At 38.7% G+C, this 26,269-nt stretch overlaps 2 protein-coding genes and 1 long non-coding RNA gene across 3 annotated transcripts; all 3 read left to right on the top strand.

Annotated features, from left to right (window-relative positions):
• The first annotated feature begins 555 nt into the window (after positions 1–555).
• LOC122967973 (growth hormone receptor-like) lies at positions 556–21,408 on the top strand. The gene is made up of 9 exons (XM_044332816.1): positions 556–814; positions 5,561–5,699; positions 14,162–14,282; positions 16,390–16,568; positions 17,148–17,326; positions 17,661–17,805; positions 17,915–18,005; positions 18,268–18,337; positions 19,527–21,408. The coding sequence occupies exons 2-9, from the start codon at positions 5,597–5,599 to the stop codon at positions 20,415–20,417; spliced, it is 1,779 nt and encodes a 592-aa protein (XP_044188751.1). The 5' UTR covers positions 556–814; positions 5,561–5,596; the 3' UTR covers positions 20,418–21,408.
• Positions 21,409–22,137: 729 nt separating this feature from the next.
• Positions 22,138–23,778, top strand: LOC122967980. Its single transcript, XR_006398731.1, has 3 exons — positions 22,138–22,294; positions 22,716–22,821; positions 23,592–23,778. It is a non-coding gene; the product is annotated as an uncharacterized LOC122967980 (long non-coding RNA).
• Positions 23,779–23,840: 62 nt separating this feature from the next.
• On the top strand, positions 23,841–26,039 carry LOC122967968 (growth hormone receptor-like). Its single transcript, XM_044332808.1, has one exon. It carries the CDS (start codon positions 24,133–24,135, stop codon positions 25,048–25,050), a length of 918 nt encoding a protein of 305 aa, XP_044188743.1. The 5' UTR covers positions 23,841–24,132; the 3' UTR covers positions 25,051–26,039.
• The last annotated feature ends 230 nt before the right edge of the window (positions 26,040–26,269 follow it).

Below are 26,269 nucleotides of genomic sequence, written 5' to 3'. Positions count from 1 at the left end.
GATTGTCAACTTATTGATCTATTGATTTATATGTTTATTATATTTTATTTATATAATTATAACTTAAAATGATTTACAATGACCTAGTCTTTGAGAATTGATGAGTGCCCTTTTAAACTGCCAACAAATGTGTTTACTGACCTCCAGGGCTGCCCCCATTAAGGACACATGAGGTGTTGTCCTCTTTATTTTTCCCAGACAATGTTACACACGGAGTGTATTTTATATGCCTACTGTATAGGCTACTGCTATTTACAATACGTTTGTATCTTTAAGCTTTTAAGAATGAAGTATTCCCCCATAAGAAACGAAGCAGTGGGTAGAGGGCTTTGAGATATGAATAAATAAAACACACAAATCTAAATGAAATGCTGATGAGACTTTCTTTTTGGTGCCTAGTTGGACATGTTAAGGTCCTTGGCCTCAGTGTTTGTAAAATCCTGGCTACGTCCCTTCTGACCTCACATTGTTAGCACCTGCAGCTCATGTTTCAGTCAGCTTTTCTTGGAGATCTGTTGCTTGTTTTCCTGCTGTACACAGACGCCACCGCCAGATGGCCTCCTGCTCTCTGCCGCAGAAACAACAGCTGTGCTGCCTCTCCAAACCAAACAACCACACACCGTCAGCCTGTCAGCCGGAGTCACCAACTCGCATGGATATCTGTTCAACGCGCTACCGGCTGGAGATTAGAGGGTTTCCGCGGTCTGTTTGGAGGAACGGTTGGCTTTTTGTGTGAAAGTGAGTTTGCAGTAGTCGCTCTTGAATAAAGGAAACCTGTGAAACCTTTAGGACTGCTGTCCACTTCACCACAGCGGTGAGTTATAGTTCTCATGTCCGTCCTGCATGTTTATGTCTGTTTACGCAGCTTTACGTGTCTGTCAGTGACCAGTTAAACTCATAATCATCAACTGAAATCTCCACTGTCCCCTGTAGAGCAGTAAACTCCTTGTTGTATGCATACGGATATTGTGTCAGGGCTATATTTAGGGCTTTATTTACATTTTCTCCATGAATCTTGCACAATCCCAGATAGCACACCGGGGAAAAAGCTCTTACTTCACTGTGAAAACAGTTTAAAAACAAACTGGAGATGTTGTCAAAGTACTGGTTTAAGTTTCAAGTAAAGGTTTATTTTTTTATAGGCCTATAATATACAAAAATAGCCTGTCAAGGTTTAAATGTTGTTAATCTGTTGAGTCTACACATGATACTTTGTGGAAAGTAAAGTATTTTTAAGTCCTACATAAATATTCAAGACTCTATAAAGTACAATTTTGAGGGACTTAGGTTACTTGATTTCCATTTGATGAGATTTTAAAGGGATACTATGTTCATTTTTTTTAAATGCCAAACGCTCTCTATAGTTCCACCTCTCAGTAGTGAGTATTTGCCCCTTTTTCTTTATCTCATGTAATAGTAAACTGAATATCTATGGAGTTTTTGGACTGCTGGTTTGGAAATTTGAAAGGACAGAATTTTGGGGTCTCAGAAACTGTAATGAGTTTACCTATTTTATATATATTTCATAGAATAAACAATTAATAAGTGAATCTAGAAATGAATAATGAAAATAAACGTTACTTGCACCCCTAAAAATATTACTTTACTATAGCCTACGTTTAATTCCACTGCATCATACATTTAGTTACTCCTTACATTGTAGCTAAAGATCTTATATCCAAATATACTGACTCATAAAATACGAGTAATGTTCTATGGCTAATGTTGCATACTTAAACTGCTGCAGATACATAAATAGTGCTTCTGCAATGAATGACTTTTGTTTGAACTGAAAAAAAATACAACCTTCAGCTTCAGGCTTATTTTTCTGCATAATGTAATTTTTCTGTTACGCTATGATCTCGCCCTGGTGTCTCTTTCCTGTGGTTTTGTCTGCAAAACATAAACAATAAATGTCACTATGAACATAACTATTGTATCATCATATCATCGTCAGTTGCAGACTTTTTAAATTTAAAATTTATCAGACTAACAATCTAAGAAACCTCCCATGACCCTGTCTGCATGTGTGATGGCCCCATGTGAGGTTGGTTGAGAAACTGAGTCCGAGGGAAAATAAATATCAGACTGAACCCTGAGTAAAAATCACTCAAAATAGCCCAGCTCAAAATACTAAACATTATCATATATTACAAAATAAAAACTATATTATATATCACATCAGGTGATAAAGTAAAGTAAAATCCTGTGATATGTTTCTCTACAAATTTCTGTCACAACCTTGAGTGTGTTTGTAGAGTCTTTTAAACAGTCTGTGCCATCTGCAGCTGTGAGGGTCATTTAGTCTGCAGCCCACACTTGTTATTTTATTGTGTCTTATCAGCATGAGACATCCCAGAGTGTAAAAAAAAACTTGTCCGTTCTCAACTGTGTGAAGGAAACAGTGGTAAACAGAGATTACAAAGTAATAATGCCGAGACTACAACCATGTTTATTATAGGAGAAACTGAGCATGATAGAGGCTAGTAAAACCTTCTCACTCCTGGCCTCAACACTGGAGATACATGTAATTATAATAACGGAAAACATGAACAGTCAAATGAACAGCAAGAGAGAGCTTTCACTGTAAACTATAACCTGAACACAAGCAGTGAAAGATTTTGTAACCATAATTATTTTTAGCATATTACATATGAGAACATATTGAACCAAATGCAGTCCGACAGATGCTGAATTTTTTAGGCGTATATTGACATATGAGAGTAAAAAACATTTAAAAAAACACAATAGATCAGCCCATTAGATATATTCTATTAGCAAGTAGCATTCATATTTGGTTGTTATAGATGTGATAAATCAGTACATCAGAACAGAAATATAATACAGTGAATGCTGCATAGGCAGCTGGGATATTTGAAGCAACCAGGGTGAATTTTATGTCACTATAACAAAGACAAAGTATGATAGAAGAATAATATATAATCACAACACTGCATATCTTCCACCTGCATAATCTGCAACATAGAGCTGTAGGAGTAAGATCAAAGATACTGAACTCACAAGACAGGAGACTCTGGAAAAAAACAATAAAGAAAATCAATGTGTCAAAGCTTGAGAACACAAGTCTGTAGGTGTGAGGAGAGGAAATGAGGATGTTCTGTGACTGAGCATGACTTGTTTTGTATGTGATTATGTACGTACAGGAAAAAGTAAACATTTAACCATGAAACATGTTGTTGATAATAGACAGACCTCCTAAAATAGCTAAATTTCATTCAATTCTTTAGGTGTTCACTCTGCATGATAACATCAACAGCAACAAATATTAGCTTATTTTCTTAATCAATCTGTCAAGCAATTTTTTTCAATTAATTGATTAAATGTTTAACATTTGTTATTAGTGCTTTATAAATTACTTCAAAGATTAGTCTTAATCATTGAAATAGGCTAGTTGTTGATTAATTTTATTTTCATCAGCTTATCTTAATTGACTAATCACGTCAGCACTAGTGGGCAGTTTTGCTCTCTGATCAATTGTATCAATTCATATGCAATAATTATCTTTTCCATCTGTATCTCGCTTAAAAATCTATTGTTCACATTTGATTTCTCATGGACACCTGATTTACTATGTTATCCGTCCCCACGTGTACTCTCTCTTCACAAAATTGCTTTAGTGACTGGTTCTCAAGGTTTTTCTCTTCAGGCCACATACAGTACTAGTTTTTCAACCTTTTCTGGCTATTGACACAAATTATTAGGCCCTGAAATTGTCATAATACCAGCAATTTTATATGCATGAAATTGCCATCAAAATATGAAAATTAGTCTCATAAGGGGCCCCAAACTTAGGGGTTGAAGAACTCTGCATTAGAAGACAAAATCATATAAATCCTGTATGAATCCCCATGCAGGACCACTAAATGAGATCTAAATAGGCCCCAGAGTGTAGTAGAGATGAATTTCAAAATTGCTGGCAGGAACCTAGCACTCTTGGCTGGAAATGGATATCATGTTCAGTGTAAAACTGTTTACTGTTGTGAAACGCACCTCTCCAGGAAGGATAAACAGTGTGAATTCCACGAAGAACCTAATGAATAAAACATGCTCAGACTCTGATTCAGACCTGCTGGTCCTCCCTGCTGTCCAATAAGTGCGCTGTCCTGTGATTCCTGACTTGGGTTTTTTCATTTTTTTCATTGAATTTTAAATGACATGAAAAAAAATATGGAAATCTACATATTGAATAAATAATGTTAATATGACAGATAGTAAAGGAAGTGGTGAAAGAGATGGGAGTGACAGTCTGAACAGAATCACTAAAATAATTTAAAGTGGCGGTTAAAATGATGCCGGTTGTTGAGGTTTCAGTTTCAGTGTAAGCGCTAAATGAAGTTCAAGTGTAAGCGATGAATGAAGCTGAAGCACAATATCAGTTTAAGTTAAAGTGCTGAAAGGAGTCAAGGTGTTAGATGAATCATGAGCAGAAAGGGTAAGCAATGAAAGGAGGTGAAATGTTAGTAGAAGTGTAAGTAATAAAAGGAGCTGAAAGAGTCAGTTTCACTGAATACCTGAAAGGAATTTGTGTCAGTTCAAATGTAAAAACTGAAAGGAGCTTAAGTGGCATTTAAAATGGAATTACTCAAAGGAGTTTCTGTTTAAAGTGTTAGCAGTGGATGAAGACGAAGTGACAGCTTTAGTGTAGGCACTGGGTGAAGTTGTGAAGATGCTGAAAGGAGTTGAAATGTCAGTTGAAGTGTAAACACTGAAAGAAGATTTCTGAAAGAAGTTGAACCTAAAATGGATCTGCTGAATAGAGTTGAAGTTTCAGTTGAAAGTGTAAGCACTTGATGAAACTGAAGTGACAGTTTCAGTGTAAGTGTAGCAGCACTGAGTGAAGTTAAAGTACAGTATTAGTTGAAGTGAGGGTTGTGAAAGGAGTTGAAAGTGGCAGTTGAAGTTACGACATAAAACGCAAGCTATATAATGAGTTGATGCGTCAGTTGAAGTGTAAGTAATAAAAGGAGCTGGAAGTATCAGTGTGAAGTCCTGAAAGAAATTAGTGTCAGTTCAAGTCTAAAAACTGAGAGCAGATATCAGTTGAAGTGTCAAATCAGAATTAAGATCCTTTTAAAGCAACCAAATGTGTGACTGCACATATAAAAGTCAAATTCTACACAAATCAAAAGCCTTAAAGAACTTAAAGCAGTACAACAGTAAATTGTATTATTCATGCTGCTTAGAAAACATACAAGGCTTAGATAGCAAAAGGGTCTATTGGGTTCCCTTTCTAAAGAGGTAAAATTTCAAGTATCAGGCAAAATATATGCAAAGTGGTTGGAGTTCATCCAGCCAAATGTGAAGCTATAGAATAACCTAGAAAAGCTGCTATGCATACACTAGAGCTGCATCTACAGACTCAAACATGAAGTCATTTGATGAATGTTTTTATCTAAAGCACTTTTGATGATCTGTTCTATGACTCTATATGGTTTAATCATGTGTGTACCCAACTTGTTCTCTTTTTTAAAAAGAGTAAGGAGTGGTCAGAGCACGCCTGTTTAATGGTGGTGGTGGGCTGGGCTGTTGTGTGTTTCAGCTGGGTGGACTGCACTGAGAAACTACCATTCCCCACATGTTCCCTCCACAGTTCGACAGCATGGCTGCAGCTCTCACCGTGTTCCTCTTCTTCTTTCACATCTTCACTGCTTCAGCACTGCAGTCATCTTCTGAGCAAGGTATGTTTTGCATATTGGTATCTATTTGCCTTTAGTTCACTTGCGCAGCATAATTAGATTAGAATTTTAAGACATTTGTAGGCATTTGATGACTTGAGACATGTTTGAAATTATGTTTATTACATAATTACAGCAGATGAACATATTGTGTTATGTTGTTTGCAACCTTTATGCTTGGCACTTATGATGCTTTCTTTGACATCTGGTGTCTCCTGATGCCCAGATTTTTGAATTCCTGTTGCTCTCTTAGGTTTCAAAATCAGATCAGAACACCAGATGGAACAGATTTTTGAGATAAATCTTGCTTTTAATGGGCCACATGACTATTTCAGTTTGGAACAATATAAAACATTTACAGCTGCACAGTGACTGTGTTGCTGTGGTGTTGAAATGAATATGAAGTGTGTTGCACAACAGTGAAGCCCTCCACAGAGAGCCACAGAGAGCGGCCAACAGATTTCTAGTGAAGTGGCTTCCCAGGAATTCTGGAGAGCAGAGAGTACTCCACTCCAACAATGGGCTGTTTAGTGTGTAGAGGCCACCCTTTTGTACCAAACAGCCCCTCAGCGGCAGTAGAAACGCTGTGTATTTGCATACATGGATGGTGTTTTATCCACAGATATAAACTAAGTCTGCATTGACCATTAAAGTCACGCACGGACATCCTGTGCTTTGTCTTGTTACATAACACTGTCAGTAACTTACCGGTGATGTGGACGGGGGACGTGTTTCCCAGCTACTGTGGCTCTCCTGCTACTTGAATTATTCTGTTTTTGTTTCATGCCTTTATGTGGGATTGAACAAGGCTGCTGTGTTCTGACAGTCATGTTTTCCCCCTGTAGCAAAAATATGGCAGTGAGTGAGAACTTACAACTTATTCATAGAAATCAGTGGTGCCTCCACCAGCTTGTACTGTAGTTTATGCAGACTGGGTAGCAAGTTTGACAACTTTTATTAGCCTGGAGATTTCTAAATCGCTGCCCTCATCTCATGATTCTGAACAGTCTGTTCGGTCTGCATGTAACAAAATAATTAATACAAATGAAACATGTCAGAATAGAATAGAATAGAATATATCTATTTATTGTCCACCGGGGTGGAAAATTGTCTTTGGCTCACCAAAACATGAAGACGCACTGCATTCTTACAAGAAAGAGATAGCGAAGCAGTCAGTATAACAAACATAGAGACAAGGTCACATTACACATTAAAAACATGTTTATGATCCATCTTCCAAGAGAGGTGACTTTATCATAACAGATAACAGATATCCTAACAGCAGACAGACGCTAAGGAAGATACCCTTGCTATGTTGACTGGCTACCTTTTGCTAACCAGCAACATTAGCTACCCCAACCCGCCTATTTTTACTGACAGCATCATGACTAATCTTTAATTAAATGCTGGTTCATTGTAAGAAAACACTAGAAGGAAAGAAAAGGACAACTAACAAATACATCAACACACTTACACAACTTACATGACAAAGTACTCAAATATTAAGGTGGTTTCAGACATTTAGCTGCTACTGCTGTGTGCCGCCCAGCAATGTTGGTGTTTCTTATTTTGTGGCAGTATGTGAATTCTGCTACTGTCATTGTTGCTACTGACTACATTTGATCCTTGTAATGATAGACAGGTTGCTACTATCCACCTACTTAATCTCATCATGTAGCTTAAAGGAGAAGGTTGGCAATTTCTTATATTTTTCTTATTGTCAGCAAATCTCATGTGGAGACTCAAAACAACAATGGACTCATCCTACTTACAGGTATTGTACATGAATCCAAAGCCTGATATATAGTGTTCCTCTGTGTCATAGACCTCCGTTATTGTCCCAAAACTATTAAAAACGTGTCAATAAGTGACAGATTCACTCAGTCACTCATGTTCCTTCGCCCCAACAGCAATGGCTACCTTTGTAAGAAACGGCTCTTTTGGTAGTATTTTGGTAGTATTTTTTAAAAAAATTAAAATTAAAAAATATCTATATCTATAATACCTATTAAACTCTGTGAGGATGTCGTATGTCTCCACTTCTACCTTTCACTTTTTATCAAAGAACCATGTATTTTTGTAACACTGTTGCTCATCTTTTGTACTGATGATTCAACCAGGAGAAGTCCATGTCCTCCTGCTCCATCAGTCGACTGACATTGTCAATTAGAAAATGAGCACCACTTTTACTTTCAGAACACTAGTTGCCAGAAATAACTCCCCTCACTTCCCAACTCTGTTGCAATACCACTTCCAGGAAATGTAGGAAATGAATGGTCTCTGTAGGGCAGACTCCTCCCCACCTGTATGCCCTAAGCACCACAGTTTATATTGCTTGGGAATCAGGACATTGGTTCTTAATGTGATTACTTTCCTTGACTGGAGAGGGCATACAGTCGCTCTACACTTTAGGGCATACAACGTTTTTTTCCACATTTTTTGCCCTTAAGACTCATTAGGTTAGTAAAAGGTCCAGAGCTGTAATCATTGATGTGAGCGTTGTGACCTTTAGCCATAGAAAGGAAATATATTTCTAAATGCAGAGGACAAGGTATTTCCCCCCGAGAGTTCACTGATTGATGTTTGAACATGTGACTCTCTAAATAACCGTTTGCCCTGTGAGCTCACAGGAAAGAGACTAATGAAGGCTTTCCACCAACACACTGTGCAGATGTTAATGCTATAATAGGAAAAACACACACTAATTATCATCAAGAGGGAGCATAAACAAAGAGAGACTACAAGCTGTGTTCTACCTGATAATTTATGAGATTATCTGAATGCACTGTGAGTTAGTCCTTTTAAGGAAATTAATGCTTGCTGCTATTTCCTGCCCCCCTCGAAATCACGGCTAAAAGGAAACACATCTGGGCTTATCAAAACAGATTGAGTGAGGATGTTTTGTTTCACCCTGAAATAGATTGTGTCAGCAGTGCTCAGAGAGAAAAAGAAAATCATGTTGTAAACATGTTTACTTTTAAGGATTGTGGCAGTTTGTCTCAGAAAGAGGAATCCTGTAAGAGAGTATGCTGCAAATTGATATTACTGTCTTGAAAATTGTGTATTTTATGGCTCTGATAACTGTGTTTAGAAAGCGCCTGACATCCACTGCTCACATGTTTACTTACACCAGAAGTGAACTCTGCTTGGCAGCTGTTGAGCAAACACAGCAGCACTTACTTTGACGCACAAGCACGTAAATGAAGCCTGTCAGTTTGTAAATTAATGTAGTTATTCTAACTACATTCTCTGACAAAAAGGATCTGATGTTCACAATGTAGGTGTCTTTTTTCCTTTTTGTTCTTTTTTTTTATCTCATATCTCATTCTCATTTTCACCCAGTGGTGGAAGACGTATTTTAGATCCAATAGTTGAGTAGAAGTAGCAAAACCACAATATAAAAATACTCAGAAGTAAAAGTCCTGCATTCAAAATTCTAAATTGTATACTTGGTTGATTGATTGTTGTTGATTAATTGTTTGGTCTATAAAATATCACGTACAATAGTTCAAAACGGAAACATATTCAATTTACTATCATTTGAGACACATTTAAGCAGAAAATCTTTACATTTGAGTGGCTGGAACCAGCAAACTTTTGGCAATTTTGCTTGAAAAAAATACTCAAATATGATTTCAATAATTGTAATTGATTGTCAAGATTGATGCAAATGAAATTTCTGTTGAATCAGATCATCATCTCAGTTTTATCTATCATGGCTTATTGTTACTGACGTAATAATAATTAGGGTTTTCCCTGGATTTTTTTGAGACAAAGGTGACAAAGGTTGGAGAACGTGTGTGCTGCAGTGTACACAATTTGTGTGTGTACCTTAAGAGTGTCGTGTGCTTAAGTGAAAAAGTCACTATATGACAGATGAAAGTGTCCACAGGGATTTCAATTTTATACCAAGATGGAACAAAAAGACGAAAAATAAAGGTTTGTGACAAATTATGGTGTTTATTTTGTAGGCTTGGGACGATATGCTAATCTCCTGATTCAGTACAATCACAATACAATATTTGAATTCTCGATTTAAAAGCGATTCTTGATTGAATGAATAGAAAAGGGGGAATGATGCCACTCACCGGTATCATTCCACTGAAATACAATATGAAACAGAATTGGCATATAAGATAAATGGTCCGCAGCCTTTTTATTTTAAAAAGTTAACTGCATTAATGAATGAATGAATGAATTTGATAGCATCTTACAGTCTCCTGCCTGTATAATAACAAATTGAGCGGGAAACGGGGTGGTGCTCCGCTGTGTTATTAACGTCATGGGTCCAGCAGTGGAGAGCAGCCTCCCCTTCGCCCTTCACTCCCCTTCGTGTGAACGCGCACACACATCATGCTACAAGCTACTCAGATCTCCGCCTCTGTTTAAATATCTTTACTGGAAACAGTCTTATTATCTTTGGTTTACTGCAGGATAAATGAATAATGAAAGAATATTAAATCGGCAGGGAGATGGTTTTATGAGGGATTTTGTTTCACTAAACGAAATTCAAGATTCCTCTTAGGCTATATTAAACAATTCAAGGTGCAACTCAAACAAAATCTCTTTGCTGACTTGATCTGGACCTATTGGTCACTAGTGGCAACAGGGGACTGAGGAGGGAGTCATATTTTGTTGGGTTGCCTTTTACATCTACCAAAAATCTGACTCTCCTCGTATATTAAAAATGCAAGGTGTAACACACACCAAATTTACTCAATTGGCATATCTGGCCTTCTACTATGTGTGGATACAGTCATTTGTAACTAGTGGCAACAGGGGAGGGATTGGGGGGGAGTCGCTTTTTACGTCTAACAAATTTTGATGACTGAGTCAGATTCTGTGGGAGAGTTGGATAATTCTACGAATTTTCTACGTGGAATTTTCAACAAAGGCAACAGCCAGTAATACAAAGATGGCCTACCTTTGAGTTAGACAGCGAAAACCCTGATAATGTATTTGCATCAAATAAGCAAACAGTGCATATAAGTTAAATAGATTGTATGTTTTGTATGTAACGTAAAATCTGCAAAGTACTTAAATAAAGAACTCTGTCTCCTATCAGTTATATTTATACTACTAACTTGCTGCCCAGATTATGTTTTCTATCAACATAATTAGGAGACATAACTACGAAACATACTTGGCAAGTCGAAAATATTGATATTGAAAGTCAGTGAAATGCTCACTGACAACGTACATTTCATTTGTTTTCCTACAATTTCCATTCTTGCAATACAATATCTGATTGTAGCAACTAAAGCATCATTCATCTTTTTCATGGTTATGTTTGAGCACTCACAGAATCTGGTTAAGTCTAGGGAAAGATCATGGTCCACATTCATTTGAGAAGCGGTATACAGATAGCCCAGCTGAATTAAATACTTGACCAATCAAGTTATTTCTTAAGTCACAGGTGGTGTTCTCACTGTTCCCCAGGTCAAGAATGAGTTTCAATGCTTCCATTTCGTCAGTTTGATATAACAATGTTGGAAATCCATTATTGCCATAAATTAACCCTGCTCCTTGATTCACCCACATTGGTCTGATACAAACAGAGATACCGCATTTTAAACAGTATGTCAAACGGAACCATGAGAGTATTATGATTTGTAATGTTTACCCAAACGCAGACACAGACTTGAATTGAGATGAATGAAAAAGGATTTACTGCCAGGGAAGCGGGGAATGGAGGTGGATGGAACGGCAATGAAGCAGGCTGAGGCAGAGGGCTGGAGGGGGGTGATGAATGAGGGAGAATGGTGAGGACTGGCAAAGGGGAGCAAGTGGTAGTGGGTTGGAGAGCGGGTGAGCAGGCAGGCAGGCAGATAGGCAGGTGAGTTGTGGCCCAGGAGTGCCGGAGAGAGAAATAGCACTTAGCGAGGTATCAACACTTGGAAATTGTCACTATAATACAAGTGAGAAGCCCGAAGCGTTGGCTACCACTGAGATAGAAACAGCGATCTGGTGAAGAGTGGGTAAAGAGCTAGAGTAGATAAGCTGCAGGATGATAAGCTTGATGGAAGACAGATTTGTGCAATCAGCCAGGAACCAGGAGAGTCAGGTAAGGAGTACCACGCCCACGCCACATAGATGCAGACAGACAAACAGACCCTTACGCCTCCTTGTAGGGAATTGTAAGGGAAACTAGAGGCACAGCCGTAGCTGTGACAGAGAGGAGTTTTATTGTCTCACGATATAGACTATTTCATCAAATCATCCCACTCTTACACTCTATGTCAAAATAGTACTTAACACAGTACTTGAGTACATCTGTTGTGCACCACTGCTCTCATTCTCTGAATTTGATCTTTATTCGGATTTTCAAGTTCAATAATGTATGATGAATGTACCCTCTGCACTTTCAGCACTCACAAACACAAAAAAATGTGCTAAATGAATATGAATATGGCAAAACTATCTCTTTAACACATTTTCTCTATTACTCACACACGACTAACAAACCACCCACATGCCCTCATTTATCATGATAGAGTGAGCCAGAAAAATGCTCTGCATAGCTGAGCGTCAAATTGATTTTTCTCTTAACGCTGAGCTAAGCACAGTTCCAAGGAGGAGTCGGGGGTCTGGTAAACAGGTTATTTTTAACCTGTAACTCCCCTTCCTTGAAACACCCTAAGGAGGCCAGAGGTATTCATCATCTGCTCAAAGTGCTGCCTCTCAACTGTAAAGGAGCCATCTTGTCCTCACACTTCTCGGTACTCAGCCAGCCCGGGCTTGTGTTATTGTTCCTCCCTGAAATGTTGCCAGCGGACTGCTGCCGCTTTCCTCAGAAGCATTGATCAGAGAGCCTCCTGGTAATACAGTCAGCTGTGTTTACTTAACGGAATGCAAAAAAAAAAACCCCTCTCTCAGCTTTTTGCTTAAAGGGCCAGTTCACCCACATTAAACAAACATTTGCACTTAGCTCTGGCGGGATTGAGACTGCAAAGTTAATTTTAATTGAATTTTTGGACACATTTAAATTTGGTTTTACAGAATTGTGTCCAAGATACGTACTGTGGTACATGTGCAGTTAAATAAACAACTTGTTCTCTGGTGAACAAACTATGTAGTGGCAACCATATTTCAAAATTTCCTCTCACATATCTTTGGCATTTCTCTGCTGCAATTCCATGTTACTGTTGGCGCTGATACCAATATATGTGTGATAAGTTAATATTGGCCAGTAACGTAGGGGGTGATTCAAATTCTTGAGATATTAGTCCCGATTACTCTGGATAATCCTTCATACCTCACAATCAGCAGAAATACTTGCCATGAAAACTGATGATAGTGTGTTCTGTGGATTACTCAGAGTAACTAAAACTTTATTTTGGGAAAGAAATGAGTCTGGGGAATTTTTTCAATGTGGGAGCACCACCAATGAAATTTATCAGATATCTTAAAACCTGTGCTAATTAAATCAAAACTTTGTACGGATAGATACCACTAGACTAAGGTGAGGGTTTTTTGTTTGTTTGTTTGTTTTTATAATTTTTTTCTCGGCTAGACTAGCAGTTTCTAAAAGTTAAGTATCTTTTGGTGGCCACTTACCTGCTTTCACTTTACGATTATCACCACAGTACCACAATGATTCATGTACGCGTTGCCTGCTTTCAGGGGGGTAAATGTTATCTAATAGTAAATCACCTAGTCTGGCAACATTTCTTGGGCGTAAAATTTTCTGCCCCAGATCCAATTATTTTCGGTGTGCGGTGTCAACCAATCAGGGACCAACTAGGAAAAGCCAAACATATTACACACATACCGGCATCAGGTGGAGAAAAGTACCCATGTGCCATCATTCTGTGAGGTATGTGAGCCAGATGAAAGTGCCGAAAAAGTCGTATGTAAGCTGGATCTGGGCCACAGCAATTTTGCTATCTGGGTAACAACTGAAATTATACACACACACACACACACAACGATAACAAAAACATTTTTTCATTAAAATATGTATTTCACAATTGGAATTTCAGGAGGGGCAGCGCCCCAGCCTCCTTAATGGATCACACACCAGCACACATGAAAAGACAGAACAGAAATTGTTACACAGTTGCAAGTTGTAAGAGAGCTGTAGAAACATGCTTTGTGCACGCATGGTTTGAATTCATGCAGCCAGCAAAACAGGATCCAAGTGGTACTTTCTGTGCAAGTGAATTTCTTAGAACTGAGACACCGAATAGCTTCTTCCACTAGAGCTGTGGCAGTGAACTCTCTAGCTGCAGCCTTCGTTGAAAAGTAGTAAAATGACTTCCAGGAAAATTCTGGTATTTGCCTTGTGGCTGTGCTGCACACAGGACTTAGGTTACAGTTATTATCCCGTCGCTGAAGTGCAGCTCAGCCGTCCTCAAAGGCAAAGATTAGTTATAGAAGTTGCAACAATGAGATGAAAGCAAAACGGATATTTACAGTATCAAAAATAATTCAATCTTTTCTTCTCTCTCTCTGTTTCCCTACAGTCCCACACCTCACTGGCTGTGTGTCCACCAACATGGAGACTTTCCACTGCAGATGGAATGTCGGCACTTTCCAGAAACTCTCTGAGCCGGGAGATCTCCGTTTATTCTACCTTAACAAAAAGTGAGGGGAAAAGCTTTGTCATTACTGAGTGACAGAAATACAAAGTTTCTCTGTGCTTTCAAGTAAACCAAAGGTCACAGATGAAAAATAGCTTGTCATTGCCCAAGAGAAAGAGAAAAGAAGGATTCTATAGATTTTTTATTTTTTTAGCCTTGACTATCCAGGCTTTTTAAAATAATGTTCATGAAAGAAAAGCATAATCATTATAACAGAAAAATAATGCTTGGTTTATCGTTTTTTGTTCGTTTTTTTAACTTAGATTTTATTTTCATATACACTTAAATTTATAAGATTACAAGATTCCTGAGACAAATTATCTCAGGAAAAAGCAAAAAGTGGGTTATATGTGAAATGAGTTTGTACATACTGTATGTGTCTGAAAGGGAAAGAGGGGAAGGAAGAGGTTTAAGAGAATATAAGCTGCAGTCTCAAGTTTTTAAAACGTTTTAAATACCTTTGGTCAGCAACTTTTTTTATTCTCTCTTACTCAACTATGCTGATCAAGGTCGTCACTGCTTTTACAGCTCAAATGCACACATTGTGTCCAAGCCTTATCTGGCATACGGTGCACCTGCTCACTCTGTTGACAAGGCAAAAGTCCAGTTAAAGGGTTACACTTAGTTGAGATATTACTTTTAAAAAGCACAACTTAGGGTATATTAGTATTTCTCTTGTCAAATAGTTAACTTCTTTCACATATATTTACTAACTCCCACCAAAACTAACAATATCTCAGTCCACCCATCAGTGCTTTTCTGATTTGCCCACCCTGTCTGTCTCAGCCCCAGACTCATTTGGTCCTACTGAAGACATAAATCTTAAAAAACAAGTCACAAATATATAGTTTCATTTTTAAAAAAAGGCTCAGTAATTTCCTAAAACAACTGTTTTTTACAAACGTTACTCACACAGGAGTAAACATGGTGCATTTGTTGGTGACTGTTTTCAGCAGCGGATTAATACACATCAGGTGTTTTAATATTTATGGCAGCAGGACAGTGTGTGTGGGATCAACTCAGAATTAACTATAGTGAGTGTGTTTATGGTAATGAAGGAACAAATCAGCCAGTGCAACAGTGTGGCTCGTGATGTGTTTTTAATAGTTTTTGGACGACAATGGAGCTATATGGAATGGAGGAATTAGCTTTGGCTATACAGAAAATACTTCTTAGTAGGACAAATTAATTATTGATTTTGGTTTTTTCATTCCTATTGATTTCTTTCACCCGCCTTTGGCCACAATTTCCACAAGGACACAAAAATGTCCATATCTAATCAGCAGATTACACTAAAATTGACCAATCATAATCAAGAGCACAATCATGCTCCCCAGGGGATGAACCATCTCAATTATAGACACTCAATGATAGACCTGGGTAAAAAAACAAAAAAACAATTTTCTGATTAACTGCAATTATCAGGTAAATGATTCAAAATCGATTCTTGAAATCCCAAGATTGGTCTTTGCATCTGTGCCTTCACTCAGTGAATATGTGGACATTATTTTCTAAATATTAAGTGTGCTTACTTTACTGTTATGTAAAATGGTACAGGTTTATTTTCTTTTATTGTCTAATTTGGTCCAGAATTGTACGACAAGGAAATGTCTTTACAATGTAGCTTATAATTTGCTTACTTGTGTAATAAATAGAAATTCAAGTTCCCAGGATAAATTCTGAGAAGCGCTGTTATGCAATGGGGTTTATCTGATGTAATGTAATCTTCACAAATCAAATGGGTTTTTTCTAAATTTAAATTTTTTTCAGCTTCATACACAAGATAATCTAATTGGCAGATTGCCATGAAATTTACAGAGCACATTCATCCCTCCCAGAGGACCACTTTTGATTTTAACAACTGCATAAGCTTTCCCTTAGCGCCACCTACAAGACAAGCTTTACACCTCAAGAGACTCATAAGGCTTTAAGAATAGCTGAAACATATGTTTTTTCTGTTTGACACATTTATATATCCTGTCATGATTTATAGCTTCAAACATCCTAAAATATTTAGAAACTGCTTTTAGCATTGTCATTGTATCATGTCACCTCCTTCCTCTCCTTCACGCAGTGTTTTAGACTACATGTTGTCTTCCCCCTCCTTGCAGACCCCCCCCTGCCTCTCCTAAAGAGTGGAGTGAGTGTCCTCACTACAGCACAGACAGGCCAAACGAGTGCTTCTTCAATGAAACCTACACATCCGTCTGGACATATTACAGTGTCCAGCTCCGCTCAAGGGATCAAGCCACCCTGTATGACGAGATCGTTTTCCTCATCCAAGACATTGGTGAGTTTACCACCTCACTGCCAGCTGTCCCAGTTGTCATGATCCAGAATAAAGAAGGTTTTCCCATTTTCCACTTGAAAACAAATCAAATGTGCCTTATTGCCTAACATCAGTATCCAGCTTCACTAATGCTCTTATGGCTGAATGGGAGCAAATGCTGGCAGCCAGGTTCCAAATGTTTGTGGGAGGCCTTAAAACGATATGAGGAACAGATTAATGCCTATGGCAACTTGAATCCAGCACGTGAATGGTGGACTCTGCCACTAACAATGAAAACTACTATATAGAGAGGTAATTACGGAATGTAGATACATTGAATGACTATTGCTGAGAATTGCTGACCATTAGTTGCATCAAAAACATGTTGGTGGTTTGAAGTCTTATACCTTTTGACAGACTAACTAATTTTGTCCAACTGAGGACCTCTTGACTCCAATAGTCCTCCATCACCCACATACTATAGAAATAATCCATGAATCTGTGTGTGTAAACTGTTGCAATACACTGTCAGTAAAAAAATACTGATGTTCTTATTCAATAGCTGATGACTTAACAACTAAAAAAATGTATCTTCTGCAGTGCAACCGGATCCACCAGTCAGCCTGAACTGGACACTGCTGAATGCAAGTGTGACCAGCACGTTTTACGACGTAATACTGAGCTGGAAGCCACCTCAGTCTGCAGACGTGGCGATGGGATGGATGACGCTGCAGTATGAGGTCCAGTACCGAAGAGTTGACTCTGACCACTGGGAAGTGGTAGGTGTTTATTTGTTTGTTTAAATCCTGTTTTATTTTTGTGCGCTAACAAACATCTTTAGGTATATATCACTTAATGCAGATTTTTATCTTATGTTTGTAAAATACATATATATGATTTACAGTACCAGTCAAAAGTTTGGAAACTGGTACTGTATATATGTCATTTTTTGTATTTATATATAACAGTAAACAAAATCTCAGGTTTTCTGTTAATGTAAATTAATGTAAATATTCTATCAACAATAATGAGAATGAGAATGAAACGATATTTCTGTAACCTCCATGCTATAGCACTTTGTTTGGAATTCGAATATTATTTTCTTCACCACAGGTCGACCTTGTGAAAAGCACAAAGTGCTCCCTGTATGGGCTTCAAACTAATGTGGATCATGAGGTTCGGGTACGGTGCAAAATGCGTGGTGGGAAAAAGTTTGGAGAATTCAGCGACTCTGTATTGGTCCACATCCACTCTAAAGGTAAACGCTCACTGCCGTGTTAACAGGCTGGAAGGGCAAAGTTGTTAGAAGTGCTCTTATCAAGGCTCTTCAGTTTGTATATGTGAATTTGTGTGTACTTCTTCTCCAGTGTCGAGATTTCCTGTGGCGGCTTTGCTTATCTTCGGTGCCTTGTGTTTAGTGGCTATCCTGATGTTGGTTGTCATATCGCAGCAGGAAAAGTAAGTATTTAACAACCACCAAGGCTTCTTTGTAGGGCTGACAGGTTTTGAAAAGCTCAGAGAAATGATGAATTGCAGTGTGCTGCTCGACCTTGAGAAAGTACAGTCTCTCTGTTATCAAGGGCGCCACTTCAAAGGTGTTAGAGAATAACACATTCTGTACATCTGCAGTGTTTATATTGAGGTCCAAAGTCAAGCTTTTCTCCAGTTTTGTTGCTGCATCATGTAAAATGTAACATTTTTCCTTTTTCTCTTCATTAAGGTTGATGGTTATTCTTTTGCCTCCTGTTCCTGGACCTAAAATAAAAGGAATTGACCCTGAACTACTCAAGGTATCTATCAACACTTGATTATGCTTGACCTTGACTTGTCCTAAGTTACTAGCACAGTGGATATTTAAGTGATACTTCACATGAAATGTAGAAGAGAAATGATTTTCAGGCCCACAGAAAACTTGTCCAGTGTAGCTTTTGACTTAAATTCAATTTGAAGTTGTTTTTTAACAACATTGGTCCCAAATGTCTAACTTAAAGAATCAGTTCACCTAAATAACCAAAAACATATATTCTCACTCCAAATTGAGGTCTGTGTATTATCTTGACTAAATGAGACTCATTAGTTCTGTAAGGAGAAGCTGTGTTCAGGTTTTTCAAATGTGTAGATAATTTTATGATGCTTTGAGCTCCACACACTAAATTCTCTTAGACTCTGGTGTATTGAGGTTTTGGCTGACGTCTCAGTGGGCGATAATGCATAAGGATTTTGTGATATTTATGTCCTTGCCTATTTATTAGATTGTTTGGTTCTCAGTTTTTGTCGTGTCTGATTGTGTCTTTTGGTGTTTTTAATATGTATCTGTTTTTGAGGTGGATGTGTGGGGGTTGGGAGGCTTTGGGACAGGCAGGGCATGGGTATGTGTGGGCAGGATGGTGTATGTGTGTGTGGTTCTCTTTATACCACTAATTGGGGAAATATATTTTCTGTGCTTTGAGTGTGCTTACCATGAAGATTGTTACAGCTTATTTTTGTTGCTTTGGTAAGCTTTCCTAATGGTTGTGACAAAATTTTACTCAGCAACATTAATAGCAGAGATCTGGGAATATGGCAGCATCACTACAATGAAGTCGAACAAAGCAACAGACACAAGCAATCAGATGATCATTCAGTTTGTAAACAAGCCAGCAGCTTATTCTGATTATCTAAACCACTTATTTGGATGGAAAACTAAAAGTGTGCACAGATGAAATGTTGCTGATAATCCCTCACTACACAGTAAAACTGTGCACAGAACTATGAAGAGTCAAGAGTCAGAACTAAGAGGGTCAAAGTTAAAGCAAGAAGTCAGTCCATAAACTGTGATTGAATGTTTTCAGCTGACAGTTTGGAATTTTTTTTTTTGCTTTTTTCATCTTCAAACAAGTTTGACTAATCTTGGAGTTTGTTTACAACCTGACCTAACAGGTAGGTTGACTGCTTAGTGTGTCAACTGAGTGTATGAACTGTGTTTACTTTATCGCACAGAAAGGGAAGCTGAAGGAGTTGGTATCCATCCTGGGTGGCCCCCCTGATCTGAGGCCGGAGCTGTACAACAGCGACCCGTGGGTGGAATTCATTGATCTGGACATTGAGGAGCAGAATGACAGACTGACAGACCTGGACACGGACTGTCTCATGGACCGCTCCTTATCGTCCAACTGCTCTCCCCTCTCCATTGGCTTCAGAGACGATGACTCGGGCCGTGCCAGCTGCTGCGACCCGGATCTACCCAGCGACCCGGAAGCGTCACCTTTCCATCCTCTCATCAGAAATGAAATCGTCAGTAAGGAACCATCAGGCCCAGCATCTTCTGAGCCAAACTCCCCGATCCAAAGCCCTACCACTGGGGAGTCTCCTTTAGTAGCCCCGGGCAGAGAGGTGTTGTACACCCAGGTGAGCGAGGTGAGGTCATCTGGCAAGGTGCTGCTGTCACCTGAGGAACAGACTGAGGTGGAGAAAACCACTAACAAAGACACAGAGAAAGACATCATAGAAGAGAAGGAGAAAGAAAAGATTCAGCTCCTGGTAGTGAATGCAGAACACGGAGGTTACACCTCAGAGCTCAACGCAGGGAAAATCAGCCCAGGGTTGTCCACAGGGGACATGGGAGAACCTTGTCAGACAGGAGGAAACTCGAGTCCTGTTCAGTCCCCGTCATCTGGGGACTACCAGAGGCCTTACCATGAATCAGATAGCAACCCCATATCCCCTCTTCCTCCTGCTCCTGTCTACACTGTTGTAGAGGGTGTTGACAGGCAGAACAGCCTCTTACTGACACCAAACTCAGCACCTGCCCCCCAGCTGATAATCCCAAAAACCATGCCAACACCAGACGGCTACCTGCCCCCTGACCTTTTGGGAAGCATCACACCGTAGATCAGCAGTGAAAAGTGCAAAGTGTAAGACTATTTAATTGAAGGCAGAGATAAGCTTGGGAACAGTCTTTAAGATTGACTGTTGGCAAGGTTTAGTATTGAATGTCAGCTTGCCTAAAATAGTTGGGGGGGGGGGGGGGGGGGGGGAAATCTGTGCCTGTCCTGCCACTACCTCTACCTCCTCTGACCTCCACTGCGCTCTCTGACAAAGCTGTAAAGTCAACATGGTTTGAAGTGTGATTGAATAAACAAAAGAATGTGTTTTACTGCAGTTGTTTAAAGGGAACCGCTCAAAGGGAAATAAAACAATCTGGGCTTGGAAATTGCCTCAATAATTCAACACTCTGATACCTAAATACCAAGTATTCAAAATAACTATCTTTGTTCAAGTTGCATTAATCATGTTTTGGCCACTGGGGGGCAGAATAACCCACAAACAAGCTGACAGACACAGCCCTAAAACATAAATGCCTTATAAAGCTGTTGCAAACAGTTGTCTGTTTACTCATCAAGCAGACAAAAAGCTACATGATCATTCATTTGGAGTCTTCTTTCTGTCCAATTGATGAATGTTAGTTCACTTTAACTGTCCATCATATCCTGACAAAAATATCCGGCTCTTTAGCTGCTAGATGCTCCACTTTTTTCACCAGCTAGTCCTTAATTTTGTCTCTCTACTATTTGGTGCTATGAACTAAAAGAAGCTAAGAAGCTCTGTAGAGCTGCAGAGTCAGTGATTATTTCCTGTGGTTTTATCTCTTGAGTAACACCTTTTACAGTAGAGGTAGTCATTTCATTAAGTGTTAATATAAAAATGTCTATTAATGCATGCACTATTAATGTTTTTATTTTTTACTTAGTTTCTGGTCAACAGTGCATTTAATGCAAATTTAAAGTTTGTGGTACACGGTCAACAGTATTGAATTTGTACAGTTACTGCATTTTGACTGCAAGTGCTACAGTAGTTATAAATAAACAACTTTCCTACTTTTGCCATTGTCTATCTTGTTATTAATCTAAGCTAGTTAAGGTTTCCACATCACTGCTGCAGGGATGGCATTTCTGTTTCTGTACAAAGAGGAATAGACCTGCTGTTATTCAGTCATTATATATTATATATAACAATGTTATATATTTAATATGTTCATATTTATGAGACAGTTCCCTTTCAGGTTGTTATTATTGATGAACATACATACCAGTACATAAATTAACAACTAAATTGCATTTTTTAAAAATATTTAAATACTTCTTTTCTCTGAAATGTGGTGTAGAATTTTAGTGTAACAACAGGAAATACACCTGGAAACTGTACATATCTTACACTTACATAGCATACTTAATATACTTATTATTCACTGCTGACGTAAATGTAATCGATGAACGATACTTCGAACCTGTAATGAATAATACATTTATTTCTCTGTGCACGAGCGCAGCCGTTTTCGAGCGCGTGCGGTAAAATAAAGTAGCTTTGGACCTCCTCATTTCTTAACAGCAGCTAGCAGCAAGGCTTAATATCGGACAATTACGTTAGGTTATATTTAATGGTTGCTGGTATAGCTTGAATGAAACTGAACTGTAAAACGGTATTTTTACATTTTACTGTAGCAGTTTGTTCCTAAAGATGACAAAATTAAACTGTGTTAACCTTGATAAGTTTATGGAGGCGTTTGCTCTGCTAGAACAGGTAAATTAAGGTAGCTAACGTTAGCGTTAATTCACTAACTGCTCAGAGGAAATCTGTAGGTTACCTTCGACTTAGCTATTGTCTATTTCTTAAGTTTTTGACACTTTACTAGATTACAGAGTTAAAAAACGTAGTTTCTCACAAAATAATTATGGGAGTGGTAATCTCGGTCATTATTTTCAAAGAAGGTAACGTATGTTATAGCCTAGGTGTTGTGACATCACGATTGCCTCTGTCGTTTGGTGGCGTATTTTTCCAGTGTTTGGTTGACATTACTGGGCTTCAGCTTTCGCTATCCATTTTTCTTTATCTCTGAGTCTTTTTTGTCAGACAGACAGGCAGACAGAATTAATCACGAAGGGGAAATGCATAGTTAGAGAGCCAAACCACATAAAACAAAAGACAGTAAACAATAAGAAGACCATACATGATAAACAACTAGAATGAAATAAAAACCTGTTAATAGAGACTGAACCTAAACCCGAACCATACTGTGTTATTGCATGTCCACAATGTAGTAAAATATTGTACATTAGCAGTGCATGTGTAATATTGTGGGATGAAGAAAAGTCTGAAATTTCTCCATTCGCCTTTACTTTCATCTAACAGAAAATTACAGAAGTTAATGGCAAAAACAACGTGTTGGAAATCATGCTGGAGGACGCCAATAGACTCATGAAATTCTATCTGACCAAGGAAAAAAATCTTATTGAGGGTAAGTTTCTGTGTGTCACTTGAAAACTGGAGGTCCACATTCATTTTAGGTTTTTTTACTACTGTGTTTTTTTTCTAAGATACAGGATCTTTATAGTGCTTGATTTATGTTTGTATGTCTCCCCCTGCTGAGTTTTTTTTTTTTTTGCTAAATAACAGTCCTGACCTGGTATCACTAGTTCTCATTGAAGTCAAATAAATCCTAAATTTCTAAGCATTTACATTCAGGATTGATACTGTATATTAGGGAAACTGAAATATTAGTCTAACTGAAATTGACCAGAAATTAAAATACAAAAAGACATAAAAAATACTCCAAAATGCATTTTCAAAATATTTTGTGGCAATTACTTGATATTTTAAGTGTCGATCTCACCATGTATTGGGGTGTATTGAAATGACATGTCTTAAAAGGTGACAGGTGCAGTTATATATTATGAATACTGTATATTATATTTTAAATACAATGTTTGTCATGCAAATGACTTGGTGACCATTAAAAGATAGATGGGATTCATATCAACAATGAGCTAGATTATGGTGACTGTGCTGTGTCAGACTAAGGTTGAATATTATGTGCACATGCAGTTAGATTTTACATTAATTCGGATGGAAAATACCAGATAGATACATAAGATATACATCTCACTGGTTTTAATAACTGTCTGACTATCATTGAATTGTTTCCTACTGGAACCCCTACAAATGTATGGCACCTAAAAACAAACCAAACAAGAGAGGTTGCTTATTATTTTGATCTACCTGTTTCAGAGAGAGACAGCCTTCTTGTCACAGTGAACAGACTGCAGCAGACTTTGCAGGAGCAGTGCAACCTCAGAGGTACCTGTGATAACTTGTTGGACACATATTAAGTTCCTCATTACTTAAAGTCCCTGCACACGCATTGTTAACTCACACAGACAATTTCACCTATTTCAATTTATATTAGACCTCTTCTCAGAACTGTGTTTGATTGGCATCTCCCTCGCTCTCCAGCCAGCAGCTTATTCTGATTATCTAAACCACTTATTTGGATGGAAAACTAAAAGTGTGCACAGATGAAATGTTGCTGATAATCCCTCACTACACAGTAAAACTGTGCACAGAACTATGAAGAGTCAAGAGTCAGAACTAAGAGGGTCAAAGTTAAAGCAAGAAGTCAGTCCATAAACTGTGATTGAATGTTTTCAGCTGACAGTTTGGAATTTTTTTTTTTGCTTTTTTCATCTTCAAACAAGTTTGACTAATCTTGGAGTTTGTTTACAACCTGACCTAACAGGTAGGTTGACTGCTTAGTGTGTCAACTGAGTGTATGAACTGTGTTTACTTTATCGCACAGAAAGGGAAGCTGAAGGAGTTGGTATCCATCCTGGGTGGCCCCCCTGATCTGAGGCCGGAGCTGTACAACAGCGACCCGTGGGTGGAATTCATTGATCTGGACATTGAGGAGCAGAATGACAGACTGACAGACCTGGACACGGACTGTCTCATGGACCGCTCCTTATCGTCCAACTGCTCTCCCCTCTCCATTGGCTTCAGAGACGATGACTCGGGCCGTGCCAGCTGCTGCGACCCGGATCTACCCAGCGACCCGGAAGCGTCACCTTTCCATCCTCTCATCAGAAATGAAATCGTCAGTAAGGAACCATCAGGCCCAGCATCTTCTGAGCCAAACTCCCCGATCCAAAGCCCTACCACTGGGGAGTCTCCTTTAGTAGCCCCGGGCAGAGAGGTGTTGTACACCCAGGTGAGCGAGGTGAGGTCATCTGGCAAGGTGCTGCTGTCACCTGAGGAACAGACTGAGGTGGAGAAAACCACTAACAAAGACACAGAGAAAGACATCATAGAAGAGAAGGAGAAAGAAAAGATTCAGCTCCTGGTAGTGAATGCAGAACACGGAGGTTACACCTCAGAGCTCAACGCAGGGAAAATCAGCCCAGGGTTGTCCACAGGGGACATGGGAGAACCTTGTCAGACAGGAGGAAACTCGAGTCCTGTTCAGTCCCCGTCATCTGGGGACTACCAGAGGCCTTACCATGAATCAGATAGCAACCCCATATCCCCTCTTCCTCCTGCTCCTGTCTACACTGTTGTAGAGGGTGTTGACAGGCAGAACAGCCTCTTACTGACACCAAACTCAGCACCTGCCCCCCAGCTGATAATCCCAAAAACCATGCCAACACCAGACGGCTACCTGCCCCCTGACCTTTTGGGAAGCATCACACCGTAGATCAGCAGTGAAAAGTGCAAAGTGTAAGACTATTTAATTGAAGGCAGAGATAAGCTTGGGAACAGTCTTTAAGATTGACTGTTGGCAAGGTTTAGTATTGAATGTCAGCTTGCCTAAAATAGTTGGGGGGGGGGGGGGGGGGGGAAATCTGTGCCTGTCCTGCCACTACCTCTACCTCCTCTGACCTCCACTGCGCTCTCTGACAAAGCTGTAAAGTCAACATGGTTTGAAGTGTGATTGAATAAACAAAAGAATGTGTTTTACTGCAGTTGTTTAAAGGGAACCGCTCAAAGGGAAATAAAACAATCTGGGCTTGGAAATTGCCTCAATAATTCAACACTCTGATACCTAAATACCAAGTATTCAAAATAACTATCTTTGTTCAAGTTGCATTAATCATGTTTTGGCCACTGGGGGGCAGAATAACCCACAAACAAGCTGACAGACACAGCCCTAAAACATAAATGCCTTATAAAGCTGTTGCAAACAGTTGTCTGTTTACTCATCAAGCAGACAAAAAGCTACATGATCATTCATTTGGAGTCTTCTTTCTGTCCAATTGATGAATGTTAGTTCACTTTAACTGTCCATCATATCCTGACAAAAATATCCGGCTCTTTAGCTGCTAGATGCTCCACTTTTTTCACCAGCTAGTCCTTAATTTTGTCTCTCTACTATTTGGTGCTATGAACTAAAAGAAGCTAAGAAGCTCTGTAGAGCTGCAGAGTCAGTGATTATTTCCTGTGGTTTTATCTCTTGAGTAACACCTTTTACAGTAGAGGTAGTCATTTCATTAAGTGTTAATATAAAAATGTCTATTAATGCATGCACTATTAATGTTTTTATTTTTTACTTAGTTTCTGGTCAACAGTGCATTTAATGCAAATTTAAAGTTTGTGGTACACGGTCAACAGTATTGAATTTGTACAGTTACTGCATTTTGACTGCAAGTGCTACAGTAGTTATAAATAAACAACTTTCCTACTTTTGCCATTGTCTATCTTGTTATTAATCTAAGCTAGTTAAGGTTTCCACATCACTGCTGCAGGGATGGCATTTCTGTTTCTGTACAAAGAGGAATAGACCTGCTGTTATTCAGTCATTATATATTATATATAACAATGTTATATATTTAATATGTTCATATTTATGAGACAGTTCCCTTTCAGGTTGTTATTATTGATGAACATACATACCAGTACATAAATTAACAACTAAA

The sequence above is a fragment of the Thunnus albacares genome, chromosome 18, assembly GCF_914725855.1.
Source record: "Thunnus albacares chromosome 18, fThuAlb1.1, whole genome shotgun sequence".
Lineage (NCBI taxonomy): Eukaryota > Metazoa > Chordata > Actinopteri > Scombriformes > Scombridae > Thunnus > Thunnus albacares.
Note: the sequence above shows the minus strand (reverse complement) of the source record. Positions and strands in the feature narration are given on the sequence as shown.